This window comes from Arachis ipaensis, chromosome B08 (genome assembly GCF_000816755.2).
Source record: "Arachis ipaensis cultivar K30076 chromosome B08, Araip1.1, whole genome shotgun sequence".
Lineage (NCBI taxonomy): Eukaryota > Viridiplantae > Streptophyta > Magnoliopsida > Fabales > Fabaceae > Arachis > Arachis ipaensis.
The window spans coordinates 127,203,929-127,218,063 of record NC_029792.2 but is presented as its reverse complement, the minus strand read 5'-3'; the positions used below and the strand labels follow the sequence as shown (position 1 = coordinate 127,218,063).

General features: G+C 33.9%; 2 protein-coding genes across 9 annotated transcripts; both read left to right on the top strand.

Moving 5' to 3' along the window:
• Positions 1,089–5,295, top strand: LOC107614006 (uncharacterized protein At1g10890). Of its 8 annotated transcripts, none has more exons than XM_021110124.1 (6): positions 1,089–1,380; positions 1,480–1,506; positions 1,546–1,668; positions 2,824–3,046; positions 3,731–3,947; positions 4,510–4,800. In XM_021110124.1, exons 1-6 carry the CDS (start codon positions 1,265–1,267, stop codon positions 4,599–4,601), a joined length of 798 nt encoding a protein of 265 aa, XP_020965783.1. In that variant the 5' UTR covers positions 1,089–1,264; the 3' UTR covers positions 4,602–4,800. The 8 variants fall into 8 exon arrangements, with proteins under 8 accessions (XP_020965783.1, XP_016171702.2, XP_020965781.1 ...); XM_016316216.2 differs by having other exon boundaries at positions 1,091–1,380; positions 2,827–3,046; XM_021110122.1 differs by having other exon boundaries at positions 1,091–1,380; positions 1,480–1,668.
• LOC107614159 (aspartic proteinase nepenthesin-1-like) lies at positions 6,859–8,683 on the top strand. Its single transcript, XM_016316386.2, is given in 2 exon segments — positions 6,859–8,364; positions 8,367–8,683. Coding segments are annotated over 2 exon segments (1,344 nt in total). The 5' UTR covers positions 6,859–7,178; the 3' UTR covers positions 8,525–8,683.

Sequence of the window (14,135 nt, the reverse complement as noted above, 5' to 3'; positions counted from 1 at the left end):
AATTACATTTTTTTATTTTTAATATTGGATTAATAATGGTATTTTTTTAAATTATGATTTACTGTGGTATTTTTCTAAAATGGGGGATGATTTAATGTACGGAGTACAAATTGGACCGATTTTTAGTTACATAAATTGGACCGTCCGATTTCTGTTGAAAAAATTTAAAAATTTTGGAGTACAAACTTCTAAAATTTTTTAAACACAAATCGGATGGTCAAATTTGTGTACCTACTATTATTTTAAAAAACACCAAAAAAATTATCATATTAAGATATAATACCCATTCTACTTCCATATATATCCAAATTTTTTAGCTTTTTAGTTAAGTTTGATCCAATTTTATTATGACTCGATCAAATCCAAAACTTAAAAAATTGGTCCGGCTAAACTATTCAACCGGATCAGGACTAAGGTTTTGGTTTTCTGACTTCAATTAAATCCAAAATAAAAAAAAAATGAATTAGAAGTTTTGGCTTTAACTAAAATATGTAAGAAAGTTGTTAATGTAATATGTAAGGTTGTTGGAACATTTTTTTTCTATTGTATTATGATGCTGCAACATGGACTAGCTGTTTTCAGTTTAAGCCTAATAATAGTAAATGATGTGATAGAGATTAAAAAGTAATGAATATTTTTAGGTTATGTTTTGTTAAAAAATAAAATTATTGTATTCAAGTAAGGTTTTAACTTATTTAAAAATCATGATTATCTTTATTTTAGTTTAGTGTATGTTGTCTTGACATATTATATAATCTAATTTAAGTCTAAAATATCAAGATATATAATCTAAATTCGATTTTTACATCATTTAGACTCAGTATAATTACGATTCAAAAAAGATAAAATTGCATTCCTGTAGTCGGATTAATCTTTGAATAAATTTGATTTTATCTAATATTTTTGTTTGTTAAATTTAAAAAATTAAATTCCACCAAAAATTTTAATGATTATTTTCTACACAAATATATAATTTTTTAAATTTAGATTCTACAAATCTCATTAAAATTTAGGATTTGGTGTTCGATAGTTGATACATTATTTTGGTAAAAAAAAAAAAGTAAGACTACATTTTAATCCTTTTTTTTTGGTCTAGCTTTTAATCCTTTTTTATTCAGTTGAAAAAAAATTATGCGAGGATTGAATGGTTGGAACTGTGGAAGGACTGAAGGACAGCCTGAATCATTATCAGTGGTGATTAGTGAGTGAGGATCTGCGAGTTGTCGACGAGTTACCGAGTTAGGTTTTGAAAACTCGCTCATCCATGGCTCGGAGCTTGTCTCGTTCGCGTTCACCTTCCCACAGAAGAAGATACTCTCGTTCCCCTGTTTCTCACCGTCATGCTCACTCTCACTCTCGAAGGGATCGAACATCCTCAAGGTCCGCTATCAATCTTCTTCTTCTGTAATTCCATTTCCAATCTCTTCGTTTTCGTTTCAACTTTGCTTTTGAATCATGCGATTAGTTCCGAATTTTCAGGCGAAGAAGCCGATCCCCTAGCCACAGGCGCCGCAGAAGCAGAACGCGGTCACCGTCTTCGCCGAGGCGCCGCAGAAGGCACAGAAGCAGAAGCACTTCCTCGCCCTCTCCTCCTCCTCCTAAATCGCGCAGTCCCAGTGTCGTTGCGAACCATCACAAGCTCAAAAAAGACGAAGAAGAAAAGAGAAGGTAACTGATTTTTGTTATTTATGCCTTCATTTATTTATCTATTTTGTAATTTGTGTTCGTGATTTTGTTCCTGAATTGGTTGATAATTTAGTGTGTAATGTTGGTGAGAAAATGTGAAACGAAGAGAATTCTATTGGTTGAGACTAGCAATTTCTGATTCGTGCTTGCTAGTTTGAACTTTAATTTACGAAGAATACACCTCGCTGGAAATTCGGTAGGTTGAAAATGCGTGATAATTTTATATGAGAAATTAATGCATAGCAGTTATTCAATGCTTGCTAGGTTTTTGGGGACATCAAATATAATTTCGAGAGGGTGAGCCTTTGTATTTCTACAGTTAACATGAATATGAAGATATAAATCTGATAGCAGTTTGGAGATTCGGTATGTGTGCGAATTAGGATAAGCTTGTTTTTGTCTGACAAATCGATTATCATCAAAAGCTTCTTGACTGTGAGAGATTTTTTTAAAATGGTTTTAGAAAGTTAAATGTAGCATGCTTGCAATCTAGGTAGATCTTTTGGAATGAATTTCCTTCTTCTCTGAGGGTAAGTGATGCCAATTTGAAAATGCAACAGGTTGTTTTCATTCTTCGCTACTGGCTTTTCTGAAGGAAGCTACTGCCTTGTCCAACTTGTTTATTAGGATGAAACAATTGCTGCATCGTTTATCTACTGTTCCACTTGAAACTTCATTTGTTATGGATCAGAAACTTGTTAGAGAGGTATGCCTTGTGAGCATAAAAAGCTCATATTTTCCAAGTCAATGGATGAACTGGCTAGAAAAATATTAAACAAATGTGAAAGTGAAGCCTTTATTTTATCTAATTCTTGTATGGATCTAGAAATTATTATGACTTGCTTGTGGAGTAAGATTTTAGGTGTTTGACTTCGGTTTGGTGCAGAGTTAGTGATTGTTTTAGAGAACTTTCCCTTTCAGATGTGTTGAGAGATTGCAAAGTTATTTTGATTTTTTATTTTATTTATTTCCATTGTTAGTTCTTGTTTCTGCAAGGAGGATCTCTTGTTGTCCATTCTGTTTGTATTATTTAGCTCTCTATATTAATACTATGCTTTTATCTTAAATTAAAAGATTGATTGTGTTCTTTTTCATCAAAGAACATTTATTTATCTTCTCAATATTTGCATTTGCTAGCAGGCGTCAACACGAGGAGGAATTGAAAAAATTGGAAGAAGAGACCGCAAGAAGAATCGAAGAAGCAATTCGAAAAAATGTTGAGGAGAAGCTTGATTCAGAGGAAGTTAGATTGGAAATAGAAAGGCGCATAGCAGAGGGTGTGAAGAAATTGTTTGATGATGTTGAAGTTCAACTTGAAAAGGAAAAGCAAGATGCTCTTAATGAGGCTCGAAGGAAAGAAGTAAGTAGGCTAACTGGGACTTTCCTTTTTCTTTTACCCGTCTTTCTCTGCTAGTGGAAAGAAATATCAGGGGCAAGTCATTACTTATTCTCTAAAGCCCATATTATATATAGTATTATAGTGCGAGAGAGTTTCAAGCACTAAAATTGTCATATTTTCAACAATTGTTTTAGTGTGAATAAATTTTGTAGTAATCTTGGTACCTTTGAGTATCTTTAAAATATGGTCAAATCCCTCATCCTTAAATGAATCCCTTTCAGTGTCCTATATTAATCAAATTACTATGTTAGACAGGAAATGCTATTTCCAGGTTTAATTCTAGATTAATACTGAACCTTCTTACATAAATAACTATCTCTTTCACTATCTTCACTCCTTAACACTATCAATCATCAGGAAACTGTACTGAACGTGTGTCTGTGAAAAGCTTGACCAATATATTACTTTGCCATTTGCATCTGAAAATTAGGACCAACATATTTAGGATGAGAAGGTTTTGTTGTTGTATCTAAATTTGCTTAATGTTCTTAAAATATGGCATTCTTCTAGAAATGCAGGTTGAGGTCCTAATTAGTTTTCTTTTTGTTTTTCTGGTCTCATAACATCTTTATGATACATGTATGATTTCAAAGCTTAAGAAAAGAGAATGTCCTCATTTGGTTGGGGATTCTTGATATGATGCAGGAACAAGCTAGAAAAGAGAGGGAAGAGCTGGATAAGATGCTTGAAGAGAATAGGAGGAGGGTGGAAGAGGCTCAGAGAAGAGAAGCCCTAGAGCTGCAACGAAAGGATGAGGAACGGCAGAGAGAATTAGAGATGATCCAGAGACAGAAAGAGGAGGCTGCTCGGAGAAAGAAGCTGGAGGAGGAAGAAGAACATGCCAATCGAATGAATTCGTTAGGTAAGAACAAACCTAGGCCTAAATCTTACGGTTTGTAGTTATCTATTTATTATTATGTATTGTCCCTGGGGTCCTTCCCCAACTTGTTGTAACCTTGTTAAAAACCATGGCTTGCAACTAATTTATTTATAAAATTATAAATATTCTGTATTCTAGGTGCTATGCTCAATTTTATTTGTGTTGCATGACAACACTACTGTCCCCCGGCTTGGCTGGAAGCTACACCTAGCTGGTTTCAAATTTTAGTTTGGAGGCAGTAGCTGGTAACCAAAAATATACCATAGGTCTTGTGTTAAGATGTGAGAAATACTCGTCATCTTGTAGTGTGTCAAAATTATCCATAGCCACTTGTTTTTGTTCTTTGAATAATTTTCAAACATTATACATATATATGAAATCAAGTGGTTGAAATTTGGAAATCTTTTTTGGCATATATCAAACTTTCTCCTGTGGGATACAAGTGTTTCTTGTAGGGCAGAAGCATGTTTTCTATACCTACCAAAACTATATGAAGGAGCAAAGGAAAATACAACAGCCAAATAATACCCCTTTTCTTTGACAGGCCAGTACTGCTTCACAATGAAAGGTCAACAATTGGCTTTGAATAATAGAAAATCAAAACCTAGTTGCGCTGTTAGAAGCCTTGTTATCTAAACTTATTAAGAGTGCAAGTAATTTTTATGGTGAATTTCTTGGGAGGACAATTATATGCAACCTGTGCATGTAGCGTATTTGAATTAGGGTTGTGATATTTGTTATCTAGAAAGGTCAGACATATAAGTGCACCAGCTTAGAAAGTTTTCCATGTTTGCAGTACTTATTTTCTAAAATAATAAATAGTTTGTTTGACACATTTCAATTAGTTCTCTTATCTGATGTCATGATGGGCAGGTTATCTACATTAGAATCAGATGATTTACAAGTATATTTAGTTACTTTGTTGAAATTAAAACCGGTGATCATTTATCAATCCACACATCATATGCTTCTCTATTACAAACCTAACCATATGGACTTGCTTAGAACTTTTAAACTATGAACTTTCAATATGATGTAAATGACTAAAAATATTCAACCACTAACGTATCTCAGGGATTAATTTCTCCAATTCTTACTTAATTGATTCCTCTTCCCAAGGTTGTTCCCCTTTTTCCTATTCTTGAGGGAAGGTTATTCTGAGATCTCATTTAGGTGTTAAGAGCCGAAAGAATTGATTGTGATCGAGTGAAGTATCACCGAGTAAATTGTAACGAACAGCACCTTTTGGGACCCTTGTTCTTTCAGAGTTGGGTTCTCCCAACAACAAACACTCGTTACAACCCATGTAGGCTTTTTATGAATTGATCTGTGGTTCAGTGACAAGAAATTGAAATGAAGTGAGTTGCATGATCATCATCTGATGATCTTATAAGCTCAAACTAAAGCGTATTGTTGGGTTATGTTGGAGACTTATAGGTTCATAGTTAAATTGAGATAGAGGAATGATGTATCAAGAATGGCACTCAATACCAACAATTAATAATCATATTCATATCATGCCTGAATCGAGTAAGAGGTAACTTTACTCAATGGGAACAGGTAAAAAATGCTTCCGGACCCGCCAGAACATTTACCCTTTTCTTTATTAAAATTGTTTGGTGCTAATGTAGGTGATCTTCCTAAATCTATCACTAATTGGATTGCGCCACTCAAGATCAAATGGACACTTACTAACTGAAAATGGGAAAAAAAGGTTAAACAAATTCCTACGTGGTAACTAAAAAAAAAATCAACATATTACTTGTTGGGAGTGGATCTTCATAATTGATTTTTTTTTCTTTTTCTCCTTTCTGTCCTTGATTGACACAGGTTGAGTCCTATTATATGTCTTACAAGACAAGAGTGTCCAAATTCCAATCAAAATAATAATAACCAAAGTATTATCATATTTGAAGTCTGGTGTTAATTTTTTTTAACACAGCTGGTGTTAATTATTGCATAGCATGATTGTTATTGTTCAAAACTTGAACGAGGTAGCTATGGTACACAATTAATTTAATTAAATATAAATGTAAATAGATGGACACTTTGATATAATTTCCCAAAAACAATTAATTTAATTAAATATAAATGTAAATAGATGGACACTTTGATATAATTTCCCATTGTTTAAATATTTAGCAGAATACATGATAATGGATAATTGCTGAAAAAACAAAGGTGTTACATACTGGTATGAAGTTTTGACCAATGCCCTATAAAATTGTAAATATGAAGGTTTTGTTAATAGATTGCCATATCTTTGTCTTATAAGGTCTTCTTACCTAACTAAAAAAAAGGATCGTCAACCTACTTCTTTTTCCTACACAGATGCGTGGAATTGAAACAAAGCTACTTATTTATTCATTTATGTTATTTTTTAAATTTTCTACTCCTTTAGAGCAATTGGTAAACATGTTTGTCCACCCAACCTATCAAATCCAATCCCTTCATCACAACTCTATACAAAAATTTAATCATTGATGAAACTAAAGAAAGAGTAAAACCAAAAAGGGTAAGGATAGAGGGAATGACTGAATGACAAGCTTGTTGTATAGTTTTTATATACTATGGAAATAATATAGTGCTACACTTTATCGATGGTTTCCATGATTTATGTGAAGTATGTGGTTCACCCAATTCATGATCAACATCGATAATAATAACCACGGTCCATTGTAATATAATTACGCTTAGATTGGTCAGCCATATTTGATGCCTCTTTGAATATTTGCTCAACAACAAAAGAGAAACCTCACAAAATATTCAGTCATATTGATTTAAAATTGGACCAGTATTTTTTTTTATCGAATTTATGATGTTCCTAGAATGAGATATGTCCCATTCAATAATAAAAAAATATACAATGACTNTCCTTCATAATAATTTCCCTTGTTTTTTTCATGACAACCAACCCTGAACTCAACCTCTTCACACACACACTTGGTCTTCTCCAAGAAAGAAAAACCCTTTATCTTCTCCTCCATATTAGATGGAAAAACGTTACAATATATGACTTCTTTTTCTCAAGTGTGACTAAGACCATTTCTCTAGCACATTATTAGCTACACAACCTTATATGCATATACATTAATACATTAATATATATATAAATTACACATACTTTTTTATAATCCTTGTTCTTCACTCTATTCACTTCATTATATTTTCCTTCACCATTTCACCCACAAAAAACTCATCATAATAACCACAATGTCTAAATTGAAATCTTCATCATCATCTTCAATGTTACTTCCTCCACTTCTTCTATCTCTTCTCCTCATTGTTCCAACATTCTCAACATCAAGAAAAGTTCTTGATGAGAATCACCATGAAGGGATCATCAGAGTCAACCTTCGCCATGTTGACTCCGGCAAGAACCTAACCAAGCTGGAGCGTGTCCAACACGGCATGAAGCGCGCCAAGAGCCGCCTCCAGCGGCTCAACGCAATGGTAACAAAAAAACAATCCCAATTCTCTAAAAGCGAAGAACTAGATTCAGATTCAGAATCAGAATCTGAATCTAGTTCTTCGCAAATCCAGTCTCCAATACACGCGGGGAACGGGGAGTACCTAATGGAACTAGCCATAGGTACTCCTCCAAAGTCGTACCCCGCGATATTGGACACTGGTAGCGACCTCATATGGACACAATGCCAGCCTTGTTCCCAATGTTACAAGCAACCAACACCTATCTTCGACCCCAAGAAATCTTCGAGTTTCTCGAAGCTTTCTTGCGGAAGCAATCTATGCAACGTTCTACCTTCCTCCAGCTGTAGCAGCGGCGGCGGCGGCGACAGCGAAGGCTGCCAGTATATGTACTCATACGGCGATTATTCCGTCACACAAGGCGTTTTAGCAACGGAGACTTTTACTTTTGGCAGTTCTAAGATTAAAAGCATTGGATTTGGATGCGGCGAAGATAACCAAGGAAGTGGATTCGAACAAGCTTCCGGTCTAGTCGGACTAGGCCGGGGGCCATTATCGCTTGTTTCGCAGCTCAAAGAGCCGAAATTTTCGTATTGCTTACAATCCATTGATGACAGAAAAAACAGTGTTCTTTTGTTAGGATCATTGCCGAAAACGAAAAACGCGAAAGGAGCTGTAACGACACCGTTGCTTAAGAATCCGATGCAGCCTTCGTTTTACTTCCTTGATCTGCAAGGAATCTCGGTTGGTGGAACTCAATTGAGCATTGAGGAATCGACGTTTGAACTCGGCAATAACGGAAGTGGTGGCTTGATCATTGATTCAGGGACAACAATTACATACATTGAAGAAAATGCTTTTGATGCATTGAAGAAGGAGTTTGTTTCACAAATGGATTTGCCAGTGGATAATTCTGGATCAACGGGGCTTGATGTGTGCTTCAGTTTGGAGTCTGCTACGGGTCGAATCGAGTTGGTGATGTGAATTTGGGTGTGGCGTGTTTGGCTATGGGTAGTTCTTCTACTGGCATGTCAATATTTGGAAATGTTCAACAGCAGAATTTGTTGGTGAATCATGATCTTCAGAAGGAGACTATTACTTTTGTTCCTACACAGTGTGATCAGGTTTAAGAGTCTTGTAATTTGGTGAATCATGATACTTGTTTTGATTATTATTGCTTTCTTTCTTCTTCTTCTTCTATGTTATTGTTGTTGCCTCAGAGAAATTATTGTTGTTGTTATCACTATTCAATTTCTTAATTGTTTTAATGATCTTAGCATTTTCATGAAATTGTGATTATATCTTTAAAATTTAGGGTTTAATTAAGACGAGTTTTTATTTTTTTGTATCTAAAAATGAGATGAATTTATTATTTATCACTAGACCAAACCAGTGTAACAAGATGGAATGGTTGCTCAACATCCCCACCCACCTTCAAAATGCTTTTGAAAAAACTAGTTTACCACTATGGAAGTGTTACTATTTGTTTTTTATTTTTCCTTTTCCTAGAAAAAAAAAACATATTACAAGAAAATCAAGAATCTTATAACTTTTTGTATTAAATATTGCAAAATATAGTCATTCATTAAAAAACATCATTTGTAATGATTTATAGAACTGTCACTATAAAAACTAACTATTATGATAAGGGAGTTCAGCATTTTATTTTTTTTATGTGTTAGCCTTTCAATATGAGACTCTTTTTTCAAGTATTTGTTCCTCAAGACTTATAACAATTAACTTCTTAATATTTTTCTTTTTAACCAATCCTTGCGTTTATAAAATAGCACAAATGTACTATTTAGAGAATAACAAATTTATCTCCTTCTAGGTTGGTCATTTTATTAAGAGAAACATGCTTATGAATCCCATAAAATATAATATTATTTTGGTGCCACAGCACATGGAAAGTTAAAAGTTAAAACTTAAAAGAGATTAGTGAATTTGCATATGGTGTGTAGCCATGAGAATGTACCATTGAATACTTAGCTCAGCATAAGTAGGGCTATGCTAATTTTAAGTACAAGCTTTGATTTTTAAGTTTTAAATATGTAGCTGTGTTAAAATTTAAGAATACATGGGAATCAAACAAACTACTTCAAGTGCATGGAATGACTTTTATATATTTTTTCTTAGTTAGGCTTACAAATACCGAAATAAATGTATATGATTTTTTTTTTGGCCATGAAATATGTATATAATGGGTGAATGATTCGGTAGTCCTCACTTGTTTTTTCACCAATTGTGGTGAAAACTTAAATCAACGGTTAGATCATTATTAAATTTGATCCAACGGTGGGTTATATTTTATCAATTATAATCAAAATTTTTTTTTTTTGCAATTAATGGTATATAAACTACGGCCCAATAGAATTTGTTATTTCCATAAAAAATTTTGCTGAATCCTAAATTTCACCCACACACAAAATTGAATTTCATAATTTTCAACTAGTTAAACACACAATTGTCTCCCTTCGTCAACATCAACATCAACATCATTATCTTCTTCTTCACTCTAATATTAATTCTGTTGATATTCAACTATACATCTCCTAAGTTTCATATTTTACACCCTTACAAGCTTATTTCTTTATCAAATTTACTGCGTATATCTTATCTCTCAATATCTGCGAGGAAGCAATCTGAATCTCAATGTCTAATGAGGTAGGTTTTTCATTAATCTGAAACCCTAAGTCACACTCTTAGGATTAATTTTGATAGATTTCTTGCATCATGCCATCAAATACCTAGTAATTTTGTAGTTTTTGTTGTGGTGGACGAGAAGATAGTTTTTCTACATTACAGTGGTGGACCAAATCTAGCAAACTCCTCTATCTCCATGACTTAGCAGTAGACCAAAAAAGCTTCACCTCTATGAGATAACACTAACCCTGTTCTTTGTATTTTTCATTTTGTCACTTCATGTTTAACTTATGATTTTTATTGATTATTCTATTGTAATTGTGACTTCAACTGAAACTGGTTTTGATTTTAAAGTAACTACTACAACTTAACTTCCTGCAATAATGTGTTGAAAAGGATAAAGATTATGTGTTGCTTATTATGCTGCAAATTGAAAATTAGTTCCACTTTATCGGAAAATCTAACTAAGAATACATTATGCATTCATATATATCTTCAATTGTTTTTGAACTTATACAAATCTTGAGGAGGGGTTGGCTTCAAATCTCCTTGTGTATATAATTATCAGCTTTGCTGAAGTAGTTTACATTAATTAATGCATTCTTCTTTGAAGGTAAATGATTCTGAGTTTTTAGTGAGTTGATGAAGTAAATTTCGCTCATAATACTTATCATTCATTGTGTTAAAGACAAATTGAAGGGCTTTGGTATAATTCTTCTGAATTGCATAATATGTAAAGCTTAAATGAGCTTCCTTTTAATATAAATAAATCAATTTAAATAAATATTATATTTTTCTTAATGCTATAATATAGATTATCAACACTGAAGTTATATAACATCTGATTTGAAACTGTTACATTGTTCTTTGTGACTTAGATTTATGTTTCTAAAATATTTTTCTTTATCTTCTTTCCCAGGTTGCACAGTTTGGAATTTTGGATCACTAATATAGATAATATCCATTTCTTTTACTAGTTATGAGTCTCAAAACAAAGGACCATTAATTAGAGCTTGATTTATGCTATTTAATTTAATTTCATAATTCTGTGTAACTGACATTGTTATGCAGCCAATTAAGACTCAATAATTAGTATCTTTCACTTTATGTCCAACTTAAGGCCATAATTTCATGTTGCTAATACTCTTGGATTGTGATGTAATGTCATGTTATGCAAAGAGTCTTATCAGCTGCCGCATGAATTGCCTTGTCTCCATGTCCAGTTGTTGGCACGTCCCAGTGGCCAAACTCTCCTTAAACATATGAAAGCCGTGTTGGGAAGGATCCAGCTGTTTCGAGCCTACGAAGAGCATGTTTTGTCCACCTCCAACTACTTCATTCAATTGTTGTGCATCATGCGGGGTCTCAATCGAAACTCCATTAGAATTGAAGTTTGCATGTGTCCCTTCTTTAGACTCTCCATGCAGAGACTCTGTTCCATTGGTGTTGTCAACTTGTCCAACTTCCACCATTTTTTCTGGGACAGCATGGTCATGGTTGCTTTCAACCTTGGCAAAAGCATCACTACAAGCATATGGTGAACAATATAGTTAGATAAGTTAGTATACCTGGACCCAACAAATAAAAACTTTTATTAAAATACACACTGAAGTTGCAATCTTAATGTTGTTACCTGTCGTAAACTTGTGAAACAGAGCCAGTGATGTCAAATGCCTCCAAGTTCAGGAATTCCATTGAAGAGTTTTTTCTGTGACTGGTTTTCCTTCTGTGTAATAGTGAATTGTGAAACATATGTTATATAGGGAATAATATGGGATATAGGAAGTTGTATGGACTCATATTGGCGCCAAAATATGGTTGTGCAGAAAATTTCTGGACAAGGCACGATCATGTATGGAAGTTTTTGAAGTCAATACAGTTGATATGCCACCTCCAAAATCCATTAACAGGGTGGTAACTCCAAGGAGTCACGTGATTACAACCATGTCTCATCCACCGCATAGGATTAAGCCAACCCAGAAAGCTCCCACTGGCACCAATTCTAAGGGAAATTTAGTGGCAATAGGTAGCACGGCAAGATTTCGAACACCGGTAACACTTTGCATCTTATGAATTTTCCGATTTGTATTATCATTTTTTATCTTGTGATATGGTTCCGTTACTAATGTTGATGGATGGGGAAAACGTAGCATATGCTGTCAAATGGAAATGCCTCAAGCACTGTCCCACCAAAGAATAACCATCGCAGCACCCTTGTTGAAACACTAAGTACGCAACTGCATCTCCAAGCTGCTGCACCAAGAGGGAAAATCCTATCAGGAAAAAAAGTCAATCACGATGTTGCATCGTTAGTGGAGTTATCATTCACTTTCAAACCAGTCCCTGAGATGAATTTAAGAAAAGAACATGAGAAAATCGGAGCATATATCTTTTGTTCATCACTTGATGGGGAGTAAGTTGCTGCTTTTTAAGTGTCTCCAATCTAAACCTTACATGAAGATGACATTGAACTAAAATTTGTTTATCCAATTCACTGAACTCTATTGTAGAGAGGATTGTCGATTGATTATCCCATTGTGCTTTCGCGTCTTACTTTTTCGACCACTAAATCCCCTTGACTTGGCAAATGCATTGTAGAAATCAAAAGCCACTCCTAGATCACTGAAATGATATCTTTTTATATCAACATCTACAATATTCAAGAACTCAGTCTTTCCTATGTCCTCCCACCCATCAATCTTATAAGATTCATCCAATTGATCAAAATGGGCACCTTCATTGGGTTCAGAAGCACCAACTTCTGCATTTGCCAAGTTAGCATCCATGAAGATATCGTCGTCCAGGAGCTCATTACCGTTTCTCAAGGGATTCTCCAAATTTCCGTAAAACCCGTCAACATTATTGGTTTCATCTACATAATCCTACATGAACAAATTAATTTAGACTAGGCATTTGATGGCATGATGCAAGAAATCTATCAAAATTAATCCTAAGAGTGTGACTTAGGGTTTCAGATTGATGAAAAACCTACCTCATTAGACATTGAGATTCAGATTGCTTCCTCGCAGAGATTGAGAGATAAGATATACACCGTAAATTTGATAAAGAAATAAGCTTGTAAGGGTGTAAAATATGAAACTTAGGAGATGTATAGTTGAACATCAACAGAACTAATATTAAAGTGGTGAAGAAGAAGATAATGATGTTGATGTTGATGTTGACGAAGGGAGATAATTGTGTGTTTAACTAGTTGAAAATTATGAAATTTAATTTTGTGTGGGTGAAATTTAGGATTCAGCAAATTTTTTTATGAAAATAACAAATTCTATTGGACCGTAGTTCATATACCATTAATTGCAAAAAAAAAATTGATTATAATTGACAAAATATAACCCACCGTTGGATCAAATTTAATAATGATCTAACCGTTGATCGTTTAGATGGATTTGGACATCTTGACCAGAAAGAGGTGTCTTTTATCTAATTTCTTTTGGTTTTATTTTTCATAATTTTTTCAGTATTTTTTTTTACATTGGTAAAAGCCCAAAATCAAACCCACTCCATAAGAATATTCTTGGCCCATTAAATGTCTAACTGTACGGGATTTCTTCTTTCTTTCCTTTTCCTTTTTTTTTTAATTATTTTTTTGACAGCAGACCAGTGTGTGAAACACCCACATATTGGAGAGTAAAATACCAACCCGGTCGCCTTGTGCATGCAGCAACCTATTGGCCAGCGGCAAACCCTTAAATGGAGCTCAGTACCGCGACGGATTAGTCCTTGACCTGTCGGGTTGGGGGATACCGTGGGAAACCAAAAAAAATAAAGTACCAACCCGGTTCCTGTCCATTTCTCAAAATGACAAGACGATCCTTAACCAAAAACACGTTTCATTACGGTCCCTGACCCTGTACTCCGTCTGTCAACTCGGTCCTTCTGTCAGTTTTCCGGCAAAAACTTAACGGAAATTGCTAACGTGTCAGGTTAAAAAATAGACAGGGATCTAATTGTTTCTAAATTTAAATTGGTTAGGGGTTTATTTATCCTTATTATTCTTTAAACAATATTTTTAATTATATTTTTATTCATTATATTAATATTCTTTTTTTAATAAAAAAGTACAAACTAATTAATAAG